We start from the raw sequence: 20,741 nt of genomic DNA on the forward strand, positions 1-20,741 counted from the left end.
TTAACAGTTCTTGTCAGTATTTTTATTTTAGTAAGAAAATTCATGACCTATTTTTCTTTATTCATTGTGTAAATCGTAAATAGAAAATTAAATCGAAGTTTGACTCGGATGGACTTGAACCCGCAGCTCTTATAAAGGCGGGACGAAGGTGTTAACCATTACACCAGTGTCCTCATCCTATTCGTGCGAAATTTCCGCATTCCAATCGAATCGTATTTATTCGATAAAATTTTCAGTTTCCCTGAGCACCTGTGCGTGTGTTATAAAAACAACAAAAATATCCTTTAAAAGAAAACCATGTTTAATTAATTATCAATTTATTAAATAAGCTTTATAAATGCAACATTCGGAAAGCACAATTAAGGCCACAAGTGCAAAATATATAATTCGTTCAAAAAGCTCTATTATTACCAAAAATACTGATCAACCCTAAGTAGGACATTAGATGTAGCAAACAATGATGATTGATGTGTTACGAAGTTTTGAAGTCTGGAAGCACCCAGCCTATGGGCAGAGAAGATCCTTCAGAGTGGATGTACTGGTCCCACTGAGATCTGGAAGCAAAATTAGCTATTGGAAAAAAGGTAGTATGCTGTCTTATGTAATAACCTAGTCGTTCGGAGTCGACACATGAATATTTCTTGAAAAAATATTTTTGAATAGGCACGACGCGACCATCAATAAGGTGAACGCGCGTCATTCAATTTTGCGGCAAAATAGGGGCCGTGCGGCGCGTATAGGTGATCAATTGATCATCCCCCTAACATTATCCCGTTTTTCACAGGGTCCGCTTATCTAACCTGAAGATTTGACAGGCCCGGTTTTCTACAGAAGCGACTGCCTGTCTGACCTTCCAACCCGCATAGGGAAAACCAGCCCAATACAGGTGAGGTGACTTACCTCCGAAAATGCATTTCTCGGGAATGTGGATTTCCTCACGATATTTTCCTTCACTGCTGAGCACGTGATAATCGTTTATGATCCAAACATAAATTCGAAAATAAATTCGATGATCGTTGGTAGGCCTGTGCTCGATTCGAACCTGCGACCTCAAAGTGTGCTACCACGGCTAAGATGATAAGGAACAAAAGGAAACAAAACCAAATTCAATAATCTCGAAAGTTCTTACTTAACATTTGAACATGCTATGAAAAAGGTATGTAAAAGTACGTATAGGTACCTCCTAGTGATAAATTTGCCAACATCCCTTTGGAAATCGGCCTGCGGGGTACAGTCAGACCCGAACAGGAATCGCCGCCACTTAGCCAAGTTACCAAGTACCTCTGCATCTTTCGTACTGATTGTGTCCTTGCCTTTATCTTGATTTAATGTGGCTCTCAACTCAGATTCTTCCTTTTCATAAGAGTGTAACTTTTGAATCCATAGAGACTTCAGTTTTTCTGTGAATACATACAAAGACATTGTTAATTTGGTTGACAAAAGAACATTTTTTAGAAGAGGCTTGTTAGTATCTGAATAAATGAAATATAAAATAAATACATATTCATCGCAAGATGAACTAAGTACCCACGTCTCGCCGAGCTTTATATTAGACCAACTTGATAGGTGTTGAGCCTTATCGCCGTCTTGGTGTGCACGTACGATAAATTAACAACCCATTGATGCCACTCCGGTAACGGGGTTTGAATAGAACGGCAACTCTTCGCCCCGCACCAATTCTTATTGGGTGCTGGGCAAAATTTACCTCACCCCCTCTGGGTCGAAACGGCCGCAAACCGCTAAGGAGTAAAGGAGAGCGCACGCGGATTGTCTCACTCGTACTTACGCGATCTTCTCTTCTATCGTGTGGGTTGAGGTGGATTACCAACCCCATCAACCCTGATGTCAGGGTTACTATTGAACCGCCAAAGGTATGGTTCATGTAACAACTACTAACTTGCATCAGTAAGTAGTAACCGGGACCAATGGCTTAACGTGCCGTCCGGATCATCTTACTTTCGGACAATAAGGTGATCAGCCTGTAATGTCCTAACCAAACTAGGGATCACAAAGTGATTTTCGTGATATGTCCTCACCGGGATATGAACCCGGGACCCCAGGGTCGTGAGCGGAACGCTCAAACCACTGGACCACGGAGGTCGTTACGCGATAAAAATGACATTTTACTATGAAGTAAGACACTAGAGGATTGGAACCCTTTTTGAAGGTATTTTGTAATGGTTTAAATCTGTAACAGAACTGTCATACCAATGTTATTATTGAAGCACTCTGCATCCTTTTCAGAGATGGATTCACCTCTCCCCTTGGCTGTGTTCTGTCGAGCCTTGTACAGTTTCACCAGAGCATCCAGTTTGGTGATACATTTCTTAGCATCATGCTTTTTTCTTAAAACTTCTCTGAGGACCATGTCTGCTTGTGGTTTCGCTTCTTCTTCCTACAAAAAAAAACAAACAAACAAAGTTAAAAAGCGAATGCAAAAGTTACAATATTCATTATGTGAGCCCCTGATGAGCAAGTGCTGACATCTTTGGAGGATACCTAATGACTCCAGAAGTGCTCAAACGCGTCACTCCTAAACAAATACACTATAATAGATAGGGTAAATTCAAATTCAAAAATATTTATTTTTCAAAATTGGCTTACATAGTCAGCTCTTTTTGAATGTCAAAAATTAAATTACATATTATGTAACTAGCTGTAAAACTACTACCACATCGGAATCTGCAACCCTGAGGGAAAGACGTGGCCAGAAAACCTCCCAGCATAGGGCCCTAGTCCTACTGTTTCATGTTTTCCTTTCTTTTCTTTTTTTTTAAACCCAGGTAGGGATTAGAGTATCATAAGGCGGCGATCACAATAGATCTTACAGGTCACCATGATACAGTGACTGAAATAAAGCCTGCACAGCTCCCAGCATAAAAAGAAAAATATTAGTTATTCTGTAATGTTGCAATGGACATTATACAAACCCAAAACATTTTGATACTCCATAACAATCATAGTCATGAAAAATGTAATAATAAAACAATCAAATCACATTGTTCAACAATATCTCAAAATTCTAGTCAACTTACCTGTTCAGCTTTAATAATGTCATCTTTAATCTTCTGCAAGTTCTCATCAATTTTTCTGGATCTTTCCTCCAACTCCTTAAATCTTTCTTTTTTCTCTAATCTCCTTTCCAATTTAAGTCTTTTCATTCTCAATCTCTTTGCCGATCTCTTAGCTAACATCTTCTTAAGCATATCTAAGTATGAATCATTTATACATGCCATTGAGTCCTTTATTATAGATTTATGTTTTTCTATATCACTTAAAGTTGACGTCCAATCGTGCTCAGAAATTGTATTAGTATTCTCTTTTAAATATATTTCTTTGTCTTTTATTTTGTTCAAAGTTAGAACTAGGTTACGTAATTTCTCTTTCACTTCACTAATCGATATGGGATGCTCATCCTTATGTTTTATAGGTTTCGAAGGAAGTTTATCGTATTGTTTAACATAATCCTGATCTTGTTTGAGTATTGGTGGGGGAGCATTGGGAGGGATGAAGAAGGCAGGCGGTATTGGTGGTGGTGGAATAAAATTTGTCTGTGGATTATGGAATGTAAAATTTGGGGGAAAATTACTATCAAAATTAGAATTATATGACATGATTATTGTAAGTATAAAAAGAATATAAATTAGTGGTAGTTTTAAGCAATTTCTGTCTCTGGCAACTGGGCCTCAGCGTCCTTTAAAACCTGCTGCGCTGTGATGTAGTCCTCGTTCTCTGCAAGGTCTTTCTCTGTTTCTAATGTGTTCTTTAAATCTGCAAATGCCTTAATCAACCTGAAAAAAAAATATATCTTAAAATTTACATGAAATCTTGTATCATCATCAGCCGTACGACACCCACTGCTGGGCATAGGCATCCCCCAAGGATAATATATTTAGACTAATGTTATAATAGGTCTAGTAAAGTAAGATATAAACTCCTGTTTTATTCCGTTTTAGACAACAACATAGCTGACAAAGGTTGTGTGTATTATATAGTATAATACTTCTGCCTATCTTGTCAGGGATATAAGTGTGATGATGAATATAATAACAAACAAAATAATAATATACATATAGCTGTTATCATTGTATTCACAGAAATAGATTAAATATGAACATTATCTTTAATACATTTATTATTCTAATGTTGCAGATTGTTTCCATGACTTACAAAAAAAAGGAAACAAAGTGAAATGGTAGTTTTTTGAGAGAATAAACTTTCATGTGAGTTGTGAGGTCAACCGTCTCTCAATGCTGGGGTCATCGTTCGGGGTTATTATTGACCCGCCAAAAGCCTCCACTCGTGTGCGATGATTCATCTAACTATAACCGTGTAAACAATGAAATGACTCATAAGGACATAACCTCAAAATCCATCTGGTCTTTCACAAGCAAAAAGCTAAATAAATACCACAGAAACCCTAGTAAAACGTAATAGACGTATTCTTTGCGATATAAATATTGAGTTTAAAGTATTGTTTACCTTCTCTGGCAGTCAGGGACCATCATAAGCGACTCTTGCAGGACTTCCTCCTGTTTGCGAATATTATGCTCGTCTTGGCCTTCGTCTTTAATCTTCTGTATTCTGTTCTTCTGTTGTTCCGCTTCTTTCTCATATACAATCTTCTCCTTCGCTATGCGCTTCACAACGCCAGTTTTAATTTTAATTTGCCGAATCCTCGGATCTGCCATTGTGAAAGTCGCGGTTTGTTTTTTTTTATCAAACAAAAGTGACAAAAGAATTTTGACTTTGACAGTTCTGTATTGCCATCCTAAAATAATACTTTTCGTGGTAGAATTTGATTTTTCTACAACATTTGTATATTCAAAAACAATAAACGCGGTGTCCAACCTCTGTCCAACTATATAGCATATTTTAGAGTTCGCGCAGAAACGACTATTTATAAATATTAAGGGGAAGGATTGGTCGAGCATTAAGAGTAGATTACCATATATCTATCTGCCACGTGATAATAATGATTTTACCTATATTTTTTTAACTCCCAGTCTTGTGGACACGGAGACGTTACGGGCTCAGCTTAGATATTAGAAAATAGGCCGGTAAACTACATATTTATCAGGAAAACATTGTGAGGGGTGAGGAATGTGAGTTACATTCCCGAGAAATGCGTTTCAGGGGGTATCTAATCTAAACACAACAACAACACATAGCTGGCGAGGATTGGGTGTAGGTATATACTATTCACCTTTGCATTTGGGGGTGCAGGCGCGATGCTATGTTGAATAGCATTCACACTGGCCAGACATGGAGGGAGCTGTGCATTGTTCACTTGCACTCAATCAAAGATGCGATAAGTTTTAAACAAACAAACACTTATGGCGTGAAACATCCGCATTTGTATCTTATCTGTCTAGACTTTAGACTGATACTTATTCCTTATTCTATGCTGATACGTTTTTTTTTTTTGACGTGACTTATTGTAGATTTGCCGCAGGTCGTATTAACTACTTGGCCGGACAAATGGGGAGCGCTGAAGGCTCTCACCCGGTAATGCTGATACGGAGTGCCTATACTACTGTTAGGTTTGGGGTGTAAGATTCCTAATGGCTGTGAGGGCTGGTTATCTGATGCTAAGGCTGAGGTTGAAACGTCCAGAAGTATGCAAATCTCACTGAATTTAATTAAAATTCGTACAAAAAGTATCTTTACATTGCAGTAGTTAAATGGAGAGCAAGAACGGAAGAGAAGAGACAAAATGTTGTCACAGTAAGGAAAATATACATTTAATGTTGGGGTTGTCAACAACTAGGTACCTATAATCAACGGCAGGTTAATAGTTCTTTTCTATTTAAGTATGACTAAATGAACTGAGCGATAAAATTAGGTAATAATACACACATTATAATGTTTATACCACATTTACTACAATAAATTTAATTTGATTTCATAACCTAAAGACAACATCACGCTTGTATCCTCGAAGGGGTAAGCAGAGGGTCTACACTCACTCCTTGCCATCTATGTTTAAGTCTCATGTAATAGAGAGTGAGCCTATTGCCGTTAATATTTTAATATTTTTTGGGGTTCAGCTGAAAATCAGCGTTGTGGCACTCCCTCAATATCGGAGTGTCTCAACATCTTGCTGAGCTGACGTCTCTTTTTAGAGATAAGGTTTAAATTCATTATTTTGTTGATTATTCTATTCTGTGTACCACCTACTTATTTCTAAAATAAATGTTTTTCTTTCTTCTTTCTTTCTTTCATTAACCGGATACAAATCCTGGAAACCACGTGATATCAATACACAATAATACTAGGTAGGTACATATTACAGGGTGTTAGTGACATCGTAACGAAAACTTTTATGAGTGATTCAGAGTTGTTATCAAGCAGAATTTTCCATCGCAAAAGTATGGAACTAAAAATAATTTAACAAAAAAAACCGACTTCTAACGCAAAACTAAAATGCAATAAATAAATTTACTTCGCACAATGTAATAGGTAAGTACTATTTTCAATTAGTTAATTAATTTTATAATTCTGAACTCGGTGCCAAGTAAATGACGACAACTGCGACGTTCATGTGCTGGCATGTGGCTTATATAGCCAATCTTATTGGAAAAGATCCTCGCACATAGCAGGCATGTGAGCACACCATATAAATATGTATAAGTAACTGATCGCGGCAGGCGGTCGGGCTTTCAATTCACCGCGCTTGGCGTCAAGCTCTAAGCGCCGACGATGTTGAAAGTCATGAACTTTGGTGTGAACCAAAGCTCTCCATTCCGGACATTTAGCGGTTAGCTTTTCCCACTGACATGGCTCAATGCCGCACTTTTTCATGTGCCGCTTTAGCACGTATTTGTACCAAAGGAGTTGTCGGTCATGCTTGCGCTTGCCTTCCTCAAGTTCACAATAAAAGACGCGCTTCGCCAGTCACTGCTCAGTCATTCGTGACACGTGTCCGCCACCAACGAAGCTGTCGCCTCATGAGATAGAACTCAATGTCACCAACACTTCGGTATTCCGTACGCGATCAGGCTATCGGATCCTTAGAATTTCCTATATTCTGCGGCAGGGAGTACCTAGATCATCATCATCATCATCATCAGCCCATTAACGTCCCCACTGCTGGGGCACAGGCCTTCCCTATGGATGGATAGGGAGATCGGGCCTTAAACCATCACGCGGGCCCAGTGCGGATTGATGGTTATTAACGACTGCTAATGCAGCCGGGACCAACGGCTTAACGTGCCATCCGAAGCACGGAGGAGCTCGAGATGAAAACTTTTTTTTTGTGGTCATCCATCCTATGACCGGCCTTTGCGAAAGTTGCTTAACTTCAACAATCGCAGACCGAGCGCGTTTACCGCTGCGCCACCGAGCTCCTCAGGGAGTAGATATGTGGCATAAAAAATGCAGAGTAAAGATAGCCCGAAGGGAACAGCTGTCTATCTATGTTTTTTTAGATCACACTGTACACAAGTACCTACATACTTACATCATGATATCATGAGGAAAAGTTCGGTACCACATGAATACTCTTAGCTATATCTCTGAGATAAATATCGATATGAGATAGAAATACTTAAATAGCCGCATCCAAAGATTTGTCTTAGTGTGTTACTAGGTAACGTCGGGATGAAGTGGTTAGTTCTGTTGGCAGGTAAGAACATATGTTACCTTCTTAATCTTTAAGTCACTTGTCTTCTGCTTAATTTTTGTTATTACAAGGAAACTTGTACTGTCTTTTGTACCTCTCTTATATTGGATTTACGTACATAAACTCACGCCTATTTCCTACCGATGTAAGCCGAGATTCCATTTGATTCGATCCAGACATACTTCTCTTGCTTCTTCCACATTCATTAATCGTTTCATGAATATTCGCACGCCGCATTAAAGTAGATCGTACTAAACCTTTTCAAAGGACATCCCCAATTTCGCCAATGTACGTTCTGTATCTCTGCCAGCCCTACCAACAAACTTCGCCTTATATATTATACCGCTTTCGTAATACTAATTCATACGTGGGTTCCCTGGTAGTCGCGGCTTCCGAATACATCCCGCTTAGGGACGGTACTGAAAAGTATCAGCGTCCGAAGAACGTAATATACGATCCCGACGACCCGATTACTCTGGCCATAGAGGCAGCCAATCAGCTCGCGACACCAAACACTTCAGAACCCCGATACCGCCTGTGTTCAACGATTCTCCTCATTCAGCGCTTATCGCTATCGACCCGCTAGGGTCGATTAATTCTTTCAAATATTATTCTCACAGACTACGCCCTGATCCGAGGTTCGAGCCCAACTGGGCACCCTCAGGCCTGTTGTCTTAAAGTTTATACCGAGTAACAGTCCTCGCTCCCCATTTGTCCGGACAAGTAGTTAAGGCCATTGCAGCAAATCTAGGAACATTAAAAGTCCCGTCAAAAAAAAAGTGTCCGAACCAAACTTAACATTTCCTTCTCAATCTTGTCACTACATCATCTTTTACACCTCATCTCTATCTGGAATTTAATATTATGGTAATACCATTCCATCGTACATTGACCCTAGTTACCTATTATTGCCGACAGGTGTAACCCTAGCGCTAGCGGCGGTGCCTCGAGCGCCGCAGCCGCGGGACCTTCTCATTGATGAACACGAAGATGGCGGTCTTGTTGTCACCATCGTCAGTAGTAAGTACTCAGTATGAGCCATGAAAGGGGCCTATAGTTGCTCAATAATAACCCTGATGCAACGGTTGCTGAAGTTGGACATCAACCTCACAAGTCACAACACAACCCACACGATAAAGAACTCAAAAACAATCTAACACACAACAGCCTTGGACAATGTGCCGGACGCTGCCGGCTGGTCTGGCTGCTGGCTCGTTCGTCGTCATCACTTCATTTAATTACATCTATGTAATACATTTGGGTTTTTTTAGGTCTACTTATAGCGTCCACCCACAAAAACGGCATGGCACCACTAATCCCACCAGCGGTGGTTAAGACCCGCTTGGTTTGTTACCACGTAGAGGGTCGATCGTCTTTCAAATGCCCAGCCCGGATTCAGTTCTCAGCCTGGGCCTAATACATACCTAGACATACACAACTCATGCCGAATTCTGGTGTTGACGCTATGGTCTTCTCCCCTACAGACGACGTCTCAACGGTTCTGGGTGTGATTGGACGGAAGGTGGATGTCGACGACCCGGGCGTGCAGTTCTCCATTACAGGGGAGACAGACGAGGCCAGCGGCGGGTACAAGGTCACCGTCTCCTGGGATGGACCCCGGGACGCGGTCTTTGAAGACTGCTATGGATTCCGTGAGATATATTGCAGAATGTTCTTTCCTTTCTTTCCTCTAATGCTAGAATCAGAGCTCGATTGCCAATCTAACTTTCCAACTTGTTTTTTTTTAAGTGTTGGAAAACCAGAAGAATTAGATTTTAAAATCATGTACCTTATAATTCTAACCCCTAAATTCTTATAGGTACCTTCTCAAAGTGCTATCAGGGAGGTTATAAGGCCACATCGAAGCAATTCATCTAACAAACCAATTTAATAATTAATTTTAATTTTGCTTTTTTAGATGAATTGCTTCGATGTGGCGTTTTTAGAAAGAAAGAAAGAAAGAAAGAAAGTATTTAACACTCTAGAAGACTTCCAACTTCTTTCAACAACTATAACAAACGGTTTCAATAGCTTCTGAAAAACCAAATTCCTATTTAAGTAATTTAAGTTTTGTCGTATGCCAGGTGACCGCAACTGGTACGGAGGTCCGCAACAGAAAGAGCAATACTGGCCTTTGGAGAACGCCAAGCTGAGTAAATACTCAGTCGTCTCCAAGGAGGAAGACAACGCGGCGGTATCCGAACGATACTGGCTCAACTCCCGTGGCACATACTTCTACGTGTACCCTGAAGTCCCCCTCTTCGTCGACTACCACAACGTCCTAGACGGCCACATGTGCTTCATCGCTGAAGTCGCAGACCCTTACTCCTCCAAGCGAACCCACAATGTCCTCAAATACGATATCTGGTTCTTTGACAACCCGAAGATCGCACATCAGCACGCCGTTGACAATTACTTGGGGAAACCTACAGGAATACCTGATTACAGGATGATTCAGTACCCCGTTTGGTCGACTTGGGCGAGATATGAACGAGAAATTGACCAGGATATCCTGTGGGCGTTCGCAAATGAAATCAAAGACAGTGGTTTCCCCAATGCTCAGTTTGAGATTGATGATCTCTGGGAGATCTGTTATGGTTCTCTGACTGTTGATGAGAAGAAGTTGCCTAATTTCAAACAGCTGATCCAGGATATCAAGGGCTTGGGATTCCGCGTCACTATCTGGGTGCATCCGTTTATTAACAAAGGCTGCGATCCTTGGTACACTGAAGCTTTGGAGAACGGGTACGCAAATCTGAATAATATCGTCATATTTACCAAGATACACTACTTACTATTTAAAACAATTTTTTTACTAACTTCTTACATGACATACTTACCGATCGACGCTTTAAACTCGAAATCCAGGTTACTACAAAACTACTAAAAAAAAATACTACTTAAGTATACTTAAAAACGCTACATCAAAGCAATTCATCTCAAACAGTAATACTTATTGCTATTTGCACTTACTTTATATGCACGAATGTCAAATTGCAATATTGCTTTTTTAGATGAGTTGCTTCGATGTGGCCTTTGTAACCCCCCAGATACCTAGTCCTGAACGAGGAAGGCAGCCCCGACTCGTCGTGGTGGAACAACAACGGGACCGTACCTGGATACATTGACTACACCAACCCGGCGGCTGCGGAGTGGTATTCCAATAGACTACGCACCCTGCTTGAGACTTATGATATAGACAGCTTCAAGTTCGATGCTGGCGAGTCCAGTTGGTCTCCACAGGTGAGGATTAAATGTTTATTTTATTTGTTTAAAACAAAGTAAAGATAACATCTAGTCATAAATTCTTTCTTCGTTTCTTGGGAGTGCCCAAGACATGCATTTTCGGAGAGTTATGTTACCTAACTTGATTGGGCTGGTTTTCCCTTCGCTGGTTGAAAAGTCGGACAGGCAGTCGCTTCTGTAAAAAACCGGACCTGTCAAATATTCAAGTAAGGTAATCTGACCCTGTGAAAAACGGGATAATCATGAACATGGATTGTCAGGAATTCACAAGGTACATAACATAGCCATAGGTTACGGGTAGGTTACCGGTTGAGAGCCCTCGGCACTCTCTAAAATAGTTTACGGCCAATCTTAAAGCCATTTACTGCCAATCTACAATAGATTCAAAAAAATTAAATTGACCTTCAACGAGTTTATCTATGATAATTACGCTGAATAAATTATTCTGATTCTACAATAAGTTACGTCAAAAAAGTGAAGCGAGGCACAGAGCCTATACATATAATGGAATAAAATTTGCTACGATGTTCCTTCACTCTCATCAAATACTTCATACATGATCGCCGAGTCTTTCTTCACCTGTTTTTTTTAAAAACATTATGAATAAACGTATCTGTAATAAATGTATCTTCAGATCCCCGTGCAACCGGGCGACATCGACCTGCATCCCTCGTACATCGTGCAGTCCTATGTCAGGACCGTCGCAGAGTTCGGACCTATGATAGAAGTCCGTGCTGGAATGAGGTTAGTTTCGGCCTTTGCTAGAGTGTGTTATAGTTATCTAGAGGTCAAAGAGTAAACAAGTATGATGTATACGTAAAGAACAGTAAATCATATAATAAATAAAACGTATAGAACGGCTACTCTCCGCACCGTAACAATTTGTATCGGAGATTTACAATCTATCTCTTTCTTACTTTATTCTAAATGGCCGTAAGCAGCAAAGGAGTAAGGGGAGTACGCGCGGACCTTTTGTCTCGCTCACTTTTACGCGCTAACATATCTCCATCAAATCTATCTTTAGGACTTCAAGGAAAGTGGGCACAGATACGTCTTTTTCTTTCGCGGAGGTTAAGAGGTCAATAACCCTGGTCAACCCTGATGTGAAGGTTGCTTAGTTCTGCTAAGTTCTATCTGTTTGAAAACATAAGCACACTCCGAACACTTCATACAAAAAACGTATGTGGGTGACGTATGACGCCCATACGATTGGAACACTAAAGTGAGACCGAGGGGATGAGGTAAACCTAGCTCAGCTGTTGGTGGGGAGGGGAGAGTTGCCGTTCTATACGTAGTTATTCCTTATTCTATGACATAAAGCAATGCTTTCTATTCAAAAAATAATAGGTACCTATGTAATATTTATTTACCAACTTCTTATTGACTTCCCCTCCAGGACCCAAGACCTCCCAATCTTCATCAGGATGGTCGACAAGGACACATACTGGGGCTTCAACAACGGCCTGAGGACCTTAGTGACCACTCTCCTCCAGATGAACCTGAGTGGCTACACCCTGGTCTTACCCGACATGATCGGAGGCAACGGCTACAATGAAGATCCGAGCAAAGAATTGTTTGTCAGGTGGCTTCAAGCTAACGTCTTCATGCCCACACTGCAGTACTCCTATGTGCCGTGGGACTTCGATGATGAGGTTTGTATGAAAACCCGGGTGCTTTCAAAGCCAGAGTGAACAGGCTCCTTCTGGGCGAGCTCCATCTTAGGCCTCTTAGGGCGTTCGAATCCCGGTGGGGAAAAATCACAAAAATCACTTTGTGATCCCTAGTTTGGTTAGGACATTACAGGCTGATCACTTGATTGTCCAAAAAGTAAAAAGATCCGTGCTTGGGAAGGCACGTTAAGCCTGGCTATTACTTACTGATGTAAGTAAGTAGTCGTTACGTGAATCATGTCAGGGGCCTATGGCGGCTCAGTAATAACCCTGACGCCAGGGTTGATAATTCACCTCACAATCCACACGATAGAAGAAGAAGAATCTCCAACCCGCAGTGGAGCAGCGTGGTGGAGTATGATCCATACCCATATCCATACCCATACCCAGAGGCCAGGCCTGTGCCCAGCAGTGGGACGTATGTAGACTGATTATGTATGTTAAACTTGTCATCATCAAAGGGTCCGCTTGCATAACCAGAAAATCCAGTTCCCCAGTCTAGAAAATCCAGTGGTCCAGTTTTTTACAGAAGCGACTGCCTATCTGACCTTCCAATCGGCGAAGGGAAAACCAGCCCAGTACAGGTTAGGTCACATACCTCCGAAATGCATTTCTCGGGAATGTGGGTTTCCTCACGATGTATTTCTTCACCACTGAGCACGTGATAATCATGTGATCCAAACATTAATTCGAAAACAAATTCGAAAATCATTGGTTTAGGCCTGTGCTGGAGTCGTAACGCATACCTCATCATCACCAGCCTATTAACGTCCCCACTGCTGGGGCACGGGCCTTCCCTAAGGATGGATAGGGAGGAGATCGGGCCTTAAACCACCACGCTAATGCAGCCGGGACCAACGGCTTAACATGCCTTTCGAAGCACGGAGGAGCTCGATATGAAAACCTAATTGAGTCCTTTATAGTTTTGTGAATTATTTATTCCTCAGGCTGTAGAGATCTGCCGACGCTACACACAGCTCCACGCCGATCTAGCTGACGAAATCGTGGCTGCCATGCAGCAGTCAGTGCTGGCTGGCACCCCCGTCAACCCCCCCATCTGGTGGTTGGATCCCACTGATGAAGAAGCCTTGCAACTCAATGATGGTAAACACAACATTTTATGTAGTCGATGGAGCTAACTGATGATCGTGACAGCACTAGGTGAGAGCGCTCAGCGCTCCCCATTTGTCTGACCAAGTAGTGTAGTTAAAGCCATTTGCGGCAACTCTACAATAAGACACGTCAAAAAAAGGACGTCGTGACAATGAGCTGTAGATCCGGCTGGTGAACATTGTTTCCTTTAATTGTAATAATGTTTCCTTTCCACTGGTTGCCTGGAAGAAATTGCTGCTTAGCAATAAGGCCCCCAGATTGTACTGTATCTATCATCATCTGTGTAAATTTGTTTTGTATTTTGTGTGCAATAAAGTATATTAGTATTGTATTGTATTGAATACAGACACAGAAGTAAATGAAGTCGATTCTGGAAATTGCTAATAACGCCAAGCCAATTCTCAATTAAAAAAAAACAATTGTGTCTATCTCCACCAACCCGCAGTGGAGCACGGTGGTGGAGTATCTCCATACCCCACCGGTTGATTGAGGGAGGCCTGTGCCCAGCAGTGGGTCGTATATAGGCTGTTTATGTTATGTTTATGTACGTCTATCTAGTATCTTTATTCCATAACCTGCAACCCCGAATGGTTTATCAGAATCTAGCCTTTGCTTTTGGTTTTATACAAGACCATTAACCCGGCCCCAGGGGGGACAGTCTTCTCTGCCCTGTACTGGGGCAATTCCTGTTCGCGTCCTTGCCGAAGGGGTGGGCGCCTCTTACTTAAGTAGGCCGGAGTGAGATGGTAGCGGAGTTCGGATAGGGCCCAGACCTACGGGGTATGACGTAGAACCCTTGCCCAGGACGACGAAAATTTCCACTTGATATTGACTCAGAATCATGGTCTGAACTGAATCATCCCCCTCAGTATTCGTTACGATGTCACTAACACCCTGTATACTTATACGAGCAATCCTCTGTTTCAGAATTCCTACTCGGCGAGAAGTACCTGATAGCTCCAGTAATGGAGGAGGGGGCGGAGTCTCGAGATGTGTACCTGCCGCGCGGCTCCTGGCGCGACGGGGTGACTGGGAACTTAATCCAGGGTCCCACCTGGTTGAGAGACTACCCTGCACCTTTGGACACTCTGCCCTACTTTACCCTTGAGAGTTGACGAGTTTGATTACATGTATAAAATAAACATGCTATGCCTGTTGGTAAACTCATTTGTTTGTTTCTATTTTTGAGTAAGGTACCTAATCAGACGTTTCCAATAACACTGCTTACGAGCCGATAATATTTGGGCAAGACAAAATCAAAGATACATATATAAACTCATGCCAATTTCCCACCGGGGTAAGCAGAGACTATAGAATTCCATTTGCTTCGATCCTGACACACTTCTCTTGCTTCCTCTACCTTTCATCAATCGCTTCATACACGCACGCCGGTTCAGAGTACATCGTACTAAACCTTTTCTAAGGAAATCTCCAATTTGGTCAATTTAAGTCCTTCTAGGTCTTCCTCTGCCAGCCCTACCATCAACTTTCCCTTTATATACCACTTTCGCAATTCTATTATCCTTCATCCGCTCTACGTGTCCAAACCAACCTAATATTCCATTCTCAATCTTAGTCACAAAATCAAAGATCTACAAAAAACATTCTGTAATAATCTACTCTCTTCGGAGCCGCTTGTTTATTTCTAAAAAGTAATGAAATCAATCAAGACAAAGTCGTGGCAAGTCTAAGGTTCCTTACTGCGATTTCTTTATTATTATAGTTAATGTTGGGGATGGTCGCAGTAAAATCTTGCCCACAGCAGAAACCTCAATTATCACTGGGAATTCCGGGAGGGGTTGTATGTTGTCAGATAACCAGAGTGATGCCTATCAGACGGCTCCGGTCTTAGAAAGGCGGCATGACCGATTGAGCGTCTCTCAGCCCGCAGCTCATCCTGCTTCACTAATCATTCCGACATTCGCACAAGTGCTGAATGCGAAAATTGATAAGGAGTTCACCTGCAATCCGCCGCCGCCCGGTAAACAAAACAGTGGTGGGGCCACGAAGTTGTCGTCTTCAGCGCTAAGCGTTAATGGCACTGAAAATGGTGATCAGCCTAGGAACGATATCATATTGGAAACTAATATGAGTACTGAAAGGGAAGCGAAGGAAATAGATGAATGGAAAGTTATGAAGAATAAAAAGGAAAAGAGAATTTCAAGTGTGAGAAAAGGGCAAAATACAACTTTGTGTACGCTAAAAGCGACTGAACGTAAGAAACACCTTCATGTATGGCGTCTACATCCGGAGACAACTACGGAGAGCTTATTAGCCCATATTAAGAATATCTGTCCTGAGGTAACAGTCAGCATAAAAAAGATAATTCACAAAAGAGAAAGAGATTACGCCTCATTTCGGATAACTATTTCGGAAGGATCGTATGAGAAAATATGTCAACCGGAAGCCTGGCCTCTCAATACAGAATTCGCCGACTGGATTTGGTTTCGAAAATCGTCCCAACAAACCGAAAAGGCAATCTAAAAATATTAAGATCTACTACCAAAATGCTAGAGGGCTACGGACTAAACTGGATGAATTTAGAAACAATATATTGTTATCAGACGCCGATTTGTTTGCCATCACTGAGACGGGTTGCAACGAGTCTATAAAAGACGCGGAAATCGTACCACCAGGTTACCAAATAGTTCGTTGTGATAGAACGGATGGCCGCAAGCAGGGCGGCGCGTTTCTCGTGGCCACAAACCAGTTCGACCTGAGAACTGCATCCATCAAGGGTACTGACATTGATGCGCGTGTGTTTGAACTTGTCTCGGTGTGCGTGTACAATTCGTGTTCTAAGTTTCTATTTCTGTGTTGTATTGTTTATATTCCGCCAGGCAGTAGTGAGGATGAATATATGTTGTTATTTAAATGTATTGAACAATTATGTTGTAAGTATAGGGAAATAATTGTCATAGGTGATTTTAATTTGCATTCTTGTTGTGTAAATGTAACAAACTACTTTGAATATTTATGTACCTTTTGTGAATTTACTCAGAGTAATGATATACCAAATAACTTGGGCCGTCAGCTGGATTTAGTGCTGAGTGCGGGGCAGGGGGAGGTTCTGGTCTCCGAGGCGGGTGAGGCGCTAGTGGCGATCGACAAAGCACATCCCCCGCTCGAAATACACGTACAAATCCGAACTACATTGCGGCCGTCGCCGCCGCTTTGTGAATATACCGTCACTGATAATAATGATAAACACAATCGACCCGAATGGAATTTTTATAAGGCTAATTTTCATGTGTTGTATTCTTTATTGATGAGTGTAGATTGGAGTCCGATGTACATTATGACGGATGCAGAAGAAGTATTAAATTATTTTTATGAGATTTTTACAGGCATTTTGGATCAGTGCGTCCCTAGAAAAAAACAAAAGAATATTCCGAGGCACATCTACCCTGAGTGGTATACGTCGGATATTATCCGGGAAATTAAACATAAATATGAACTGCATAAAATATACAAAGAAACTAAGTCCTTATCGGACTATCATGCTTTTTCAATATGTAGGGCGAATATTAAGAAAGCGGTTTCTCGGGCTCATCAAGCGTATCGAGATCGAATACAGACTCAATTTACAAAGGACCCTAAGTCTTTTTGGGCTTATATCAGTGCAAAAAGAACTACAGTTGACAAGCACAAGATTGATTCGGCTGAATTTGCTGATTATTTCGAATCGGTTTATAGTAGGAACAGGGCTCAACTTGACGTACAGACTGCGGGATTAGAGAGTGAAGCAACCCAGCAGTGGGTTCATATTCCTAATCTGGAGCTAAGGGATGTACGGATTGCTCTGTCTAAATTAAAACCTAAGCAATCAGCAGGGCCGGATGGGATACCAGCGTTCCTATTCAGGGACTGTCGGGAATTACTTGCTGAGCCTTTATTGTTTATTTTTAACGTCTGTTTAAAAACCACCACTTTTCCAAATCGCTGGAAGCTCACCAGGGTGACGCCAGTACCTAAAGGTAAGGCAGGGTCAGATGTAAGTTCTTACCGACCGGTAGCGGTACTGTGCACACCGGCCAAGGTGTTTGAGTCTGCACTGCAACGCCGGATATACGACCAAGTAAAAGGTTTTCTGGATGACTCGCAGCACGGCTTCCGACCTGGTAAAAGTACTACTACCAATTTACTTAACTTTATGGCGGAAGTAGTACCGAAAGTAGATGCAGGTCTACAGGTGGACGTGGTATACTTTGATTTTAAAAAAGCGTTCGACACTGTGGATAACGATGTGTTACTGTTCAAGCTCGCGCGTATGGGTTTCACGCCGCATTTGCTGTGCTTCTTTGCTAGCTACATGCAGGACAGGCAGCAATACGTGGCCACTTCAGGGAGTAAATCTGAGCCTTACTTCACGAGATCGGGTGTGAGTCAGGGCAGCAATTTGGGCCCTCTTCAATTCATAATCATGATTAACGATCTACCTAAAGTCGTTAAACACGCCACATGCTTGTTGTTTGCTGATGACCTTAAACTCCTTCATGAGATTAGGGATCAGCAAGATTGCGAACGGTTACAGGGCGATATCGACAGGGTTGTAGAGTGGAGTAAGGCAAATAGGTTGTATTTTAACGATTCGAAGTGCACAGTTATTACCTTCGGCCGTGCTCACTCGCGGGTGTTGCACGAATACCGCATGGAGGCGACGCCCTTGCGGCGTGTTACCCAGGTGCGGGATCTTGGAGTTCTTATGAATGAACAACTAGCATTTCGTGACCACATACTTAATATTAGTAAAAAAGCTTATAGGAACCTAGGATTCGTTCTTAGGCAGACAAAGGGCTTTAAAGGGATTAGTGCGGTTAAGGCTCTGTATGACGCATTGGTCAGGAGTCACCTGGAGTTCAACGCGATGGTGTGGGCTCCCCATGAGTCTAAGTATATTACCATGTTAGAACGCATCCAAAATAAATTCGCACGGCATTTATACTATAGACTACATGGGGTTTATCCACAGTACCCGCTGATGTATCCAACATTATTTGTGCTCGGCATGGTTGGATACAACACATTGGAGGTGCGAAGAGGTTTCTCTTTAGCCCAGACTATATTTAAATTACTTAGGGGAAAAGGTTTCAACTCGGGAGTGCTGGGAAAGATAAATTTTTCAGCACCTGATGGATACACAGAGCGGCGGCGGAGGCCGCAGTTGTTCACAGTTCCTCGCGGACGAACCAAATTGCTGGATAACACCCCTCTCACGCGAGTCATGCATGTGTTAAATGAGGTTGCAGAAATTATAGATTTGTTTTCATGCTCTATGAGTGAATTTACAAAGGTTACGCTATATGTGTTAAGTTATAAAATGAATATTTATAAACAATAGTTAGGTACCGAATAAATTAGTAAGTGATGTCAAGATATGTTCCTACTCTATCGAATTGGTTATATAAACTGTAATGGTAGATGTAAGTGTTTTTAATAAATAAATAAATAAAAAAAAAAAATGTTGTGTGACTTGCCGTTGAAGGATACACAATGGTACAAAACCAGGTGCTCCATGACACCATTGCACCAATCTGTCGCTAGAACCGCTACCCATTGATGGAAAATTATATTATTGTTTGTTTATATTGAAAGTTTCACGGTGCATTGGCGCTTCTGCACTGTAAAGTCGTGAAATGTAAATAATAAATAAATATAAAATTTATTATAAAATATAATACTTATAAAATAATGAGGGCAGTGGGCGTCGTACGGCTGATGATGATAAAATAATATAAAATATAGAAAATTAAATATAAAATATAAAAATTAATTTAAATTGCCACTTGGAAAACACATTGCTTACGAGCCGATAATATTCGAAACCTAAAACCTCGTGATTTGGGCATAAACAAAATCAAAGATAAGATTTAAGTAAATTAATAAGTGCTTGAGCTTGAATAAATCTTGTACTGTACTATATAAGTAAACAACTACATATTCAAATATCCAATAAAAACAAAAGTTAAAAAACATAAACTCGACTACGGAAAAATCACACTCTAAAAAGTACGAAACAAGAAAATAGATAGAATAGATTGATTTGATTTCAATAGGTGGGTGTATATTTCTGTGAAATTCTTCCGTAGTTTATTGATTATTATACATATTATTAGCAGGAGAGCTATAAACCTCTGTCTACCCCTTTCGGCATTCAGGCGTGATGTTATGTTATAAATAGCGTGGGCAGAGCCACAATTCATATGAGATAAACCAGTAGCCTCGGTAGGTACCGCATGATGGCCAAGGTTGTAAGAATAGAATTGAACAACTTTTATTAAAGCATAAGTATACAAAATGATACTAACTACATCGTGGTTTTTTTGTATTTCATGTGTATGCAATATAGTATTTGTCGTTATGTTCATCATCATCAGCCCATTAACGTCCCCACTGCTGGGGCACGGGCCTTCCCTATGGATGGATAGGGAGATCGGGCCTTAAACCATCACGCGGGCCCAGTGCGGATTGATGGTTATTAACGACTGCTAATGCAGCCGGGACCAACGGCTTAACGTGCCTTCCGAAGCACGGAGGAGCTCGAGATGAAATTTTTTTTTGTGGTTACCCATCCTACGAGCGGCCTTTGCGAAAGTTGCTTAACTTCAACAATCGCAGACCGAGCGCGTTTACCGCTGCGCCACCGAGCTCCTCGGTGTGTTATGATTATTTATTTAATAAGGGACTTTCCAGGTACGTTCCTCAAATACAATATAGATGGCGCTGTACAGATTTTTCTTCAATTAACCTTCTAATTTCATGGATAACAGACATAATATGCATCTTTTATCTGTTTTTGGGTATAAACGATGACCCTTTTTATTACACCTACGATTATATCTTCTACCCATTATTACATAAATAGCCTATATACGTCCCAATGCTGGGCACAGGCCTCCCCTCAATCAACCGGAGGGGGCATGGAGCATACTCCACCACGCTGCTCCACTGCGGGTTGGTGGAGGTATTTTTACGGCTAATAGCCGGGACCAACGGCTTAACGTGCCCTCCGAAGCACGGAATCATCTTACTTTTTCAGACAATCAGGTGATTCAAGCCTGAAAAGTCCTTACCAAACAAAGGACAGT

At 41.4% G+C, this 20,741-nt stretch overlaps 3 protein-coding genes across 3 annotated transcripts; 1 reads left to right on the forward strand and 2 right to left on the reverse strand.

Annotated features, from left to right (window-relative positions):
- Window positions 1-300: 300 nt before the first annotated feature.
- Window positions 301-3,614, reverse strand: LOC126370880 (uncharacterized). Its single transcript, XM_050015994.1, has 4 exons — window positions 3,036-3,614; window positions 2,209-2,395; window positions 1,181-1,400; window positions 301-554 (listed from the first exon to the last, which is right to left on the reverse strand). Exons 1-4 carry the CDS (start codon window positions 3,612-3,614, stop codon window positions 473-475), a joined length of 1,068 nt encoding a protein of 355 aa, XP_049871951.1. The 3' UTR covers window positions 301-472.
- A 41-nt stretch (window positions 3,615-3,655) lies between these two features.
- Window positions 3,656-4,733, reverse strand: LOC126370893 (tubulin-specific chaperone A). The gene is made up of 2 exons (XM_050016007.1): window positions 4,483-4,733; window positions 3,656-3,791 (listed from the first exon to the last, which is right to left on the reverse strand). Exons 1-2 carry the CDS (start codon window positions 4,689-4,691, stop codon window positions 3,656-3,658), a joined length of 345 nt encoding a protein of 114 aa, XP_049871964.1. The 5' UTR covers window positions 4,692-4,733.
- A 2,821-nt stretch (window positions 4,734-7,554) lies between these two features.
- On the forward strand, window positions 7,555-14,820 carry LOC126370858 (myogenesis-regulating glycosidase-like). The gene is made up of 9 exons (XM_050015963.1): window positions 7,555-7,627; window positions 8,543-8,644; window positions 9,109-9,276; window positions 9,709-10,369; window positions 10,675-10,867; window positions 11,505-11,614; window positions 12,267-12,522; window positions 13,488-13,644; window positions 14,581-14,820. The coding sequence occupies exons 1-9, from the start codon at window positions 7,603-7,605 to the stop codon at window positions 14,766-14,768; spliced, it is 1,860 nt and encodes a 619-aa protein (XP_049871920.1). The 5' UTR covers window positions 7,555-7,602; the 3' UTR covers window positions 14,769-14,820.
- The last annotated feature ends 5,921 nt before the right edge of the window (window positions 14,821-20,741 follow it).

The sequence above is a fragment of the Pectinophora gossypiella genome, chromosome 11 (assembly GCF_024362695.1).
Source record: "Pectinophora gossypiella chromosome 11, ilPecGoss1.1, whole genome shotgun sequence".
NCBI lineage: Eukaryota > Metazoa > Arthropoda > Insecta > Lepidoptera > Gelechiidae > Pectinophora > Pectinophora gossypiella.

Coding starts and splice junctions, on each gene's coding strand:
- LOC126370880 (XM_050015994.1), bottom strand. CDS start 3,614: ATGTCATATAATTCTAATTTTGATAGTAATTTTCCCCCAAATTTTACA. Junction 1,401..2,208: donor GTGCTTCAATAATAACATTG/GTATGACAGTTC, acceptor ATGTATTCACAG/AAAAACTGAAGTCTCTATGG. Junction 555..1,180: donor GGCAAATTTATCACTAGGAG/GTACCTATACGT, acceptor TTTTGCTTCCAG/ATCTCAGTGGGACCAGTACA.
- LOC126370893 (XM_050016007.1), bottom strand. CDS start 4,691: ATGGCAGATCCGAGGATTCGGCAAATTAAAATTAAAACTGGCGTTGTG. Junction 3,792..4,482: donor GTCCCTGACTGCCAGAGAAG/GTAAACAATACT, acceptor TTTTTTTTTCAG/GTTGATTAAGGCATTTGCAG.
- LOC126370858 (XM_050015963.1), top strand. CDS start 7,603: ATGAAGTGGTTAGTTCTGTTGGCAG. Junction 9,277..9,708: donor TGAAGACTGCTATGGATTCC/GTGAGATATATT, acceptor GTCGTATGCCAG/GTGACCGCAACTGGTACGGA. Junction 10,370..10,674: donor ACTGAAGCTTTGGAGAACGG/GTACGCAAATCT, acceptor GTAACCCCCCAG/ATACCTAGTCCTGAACGAGG.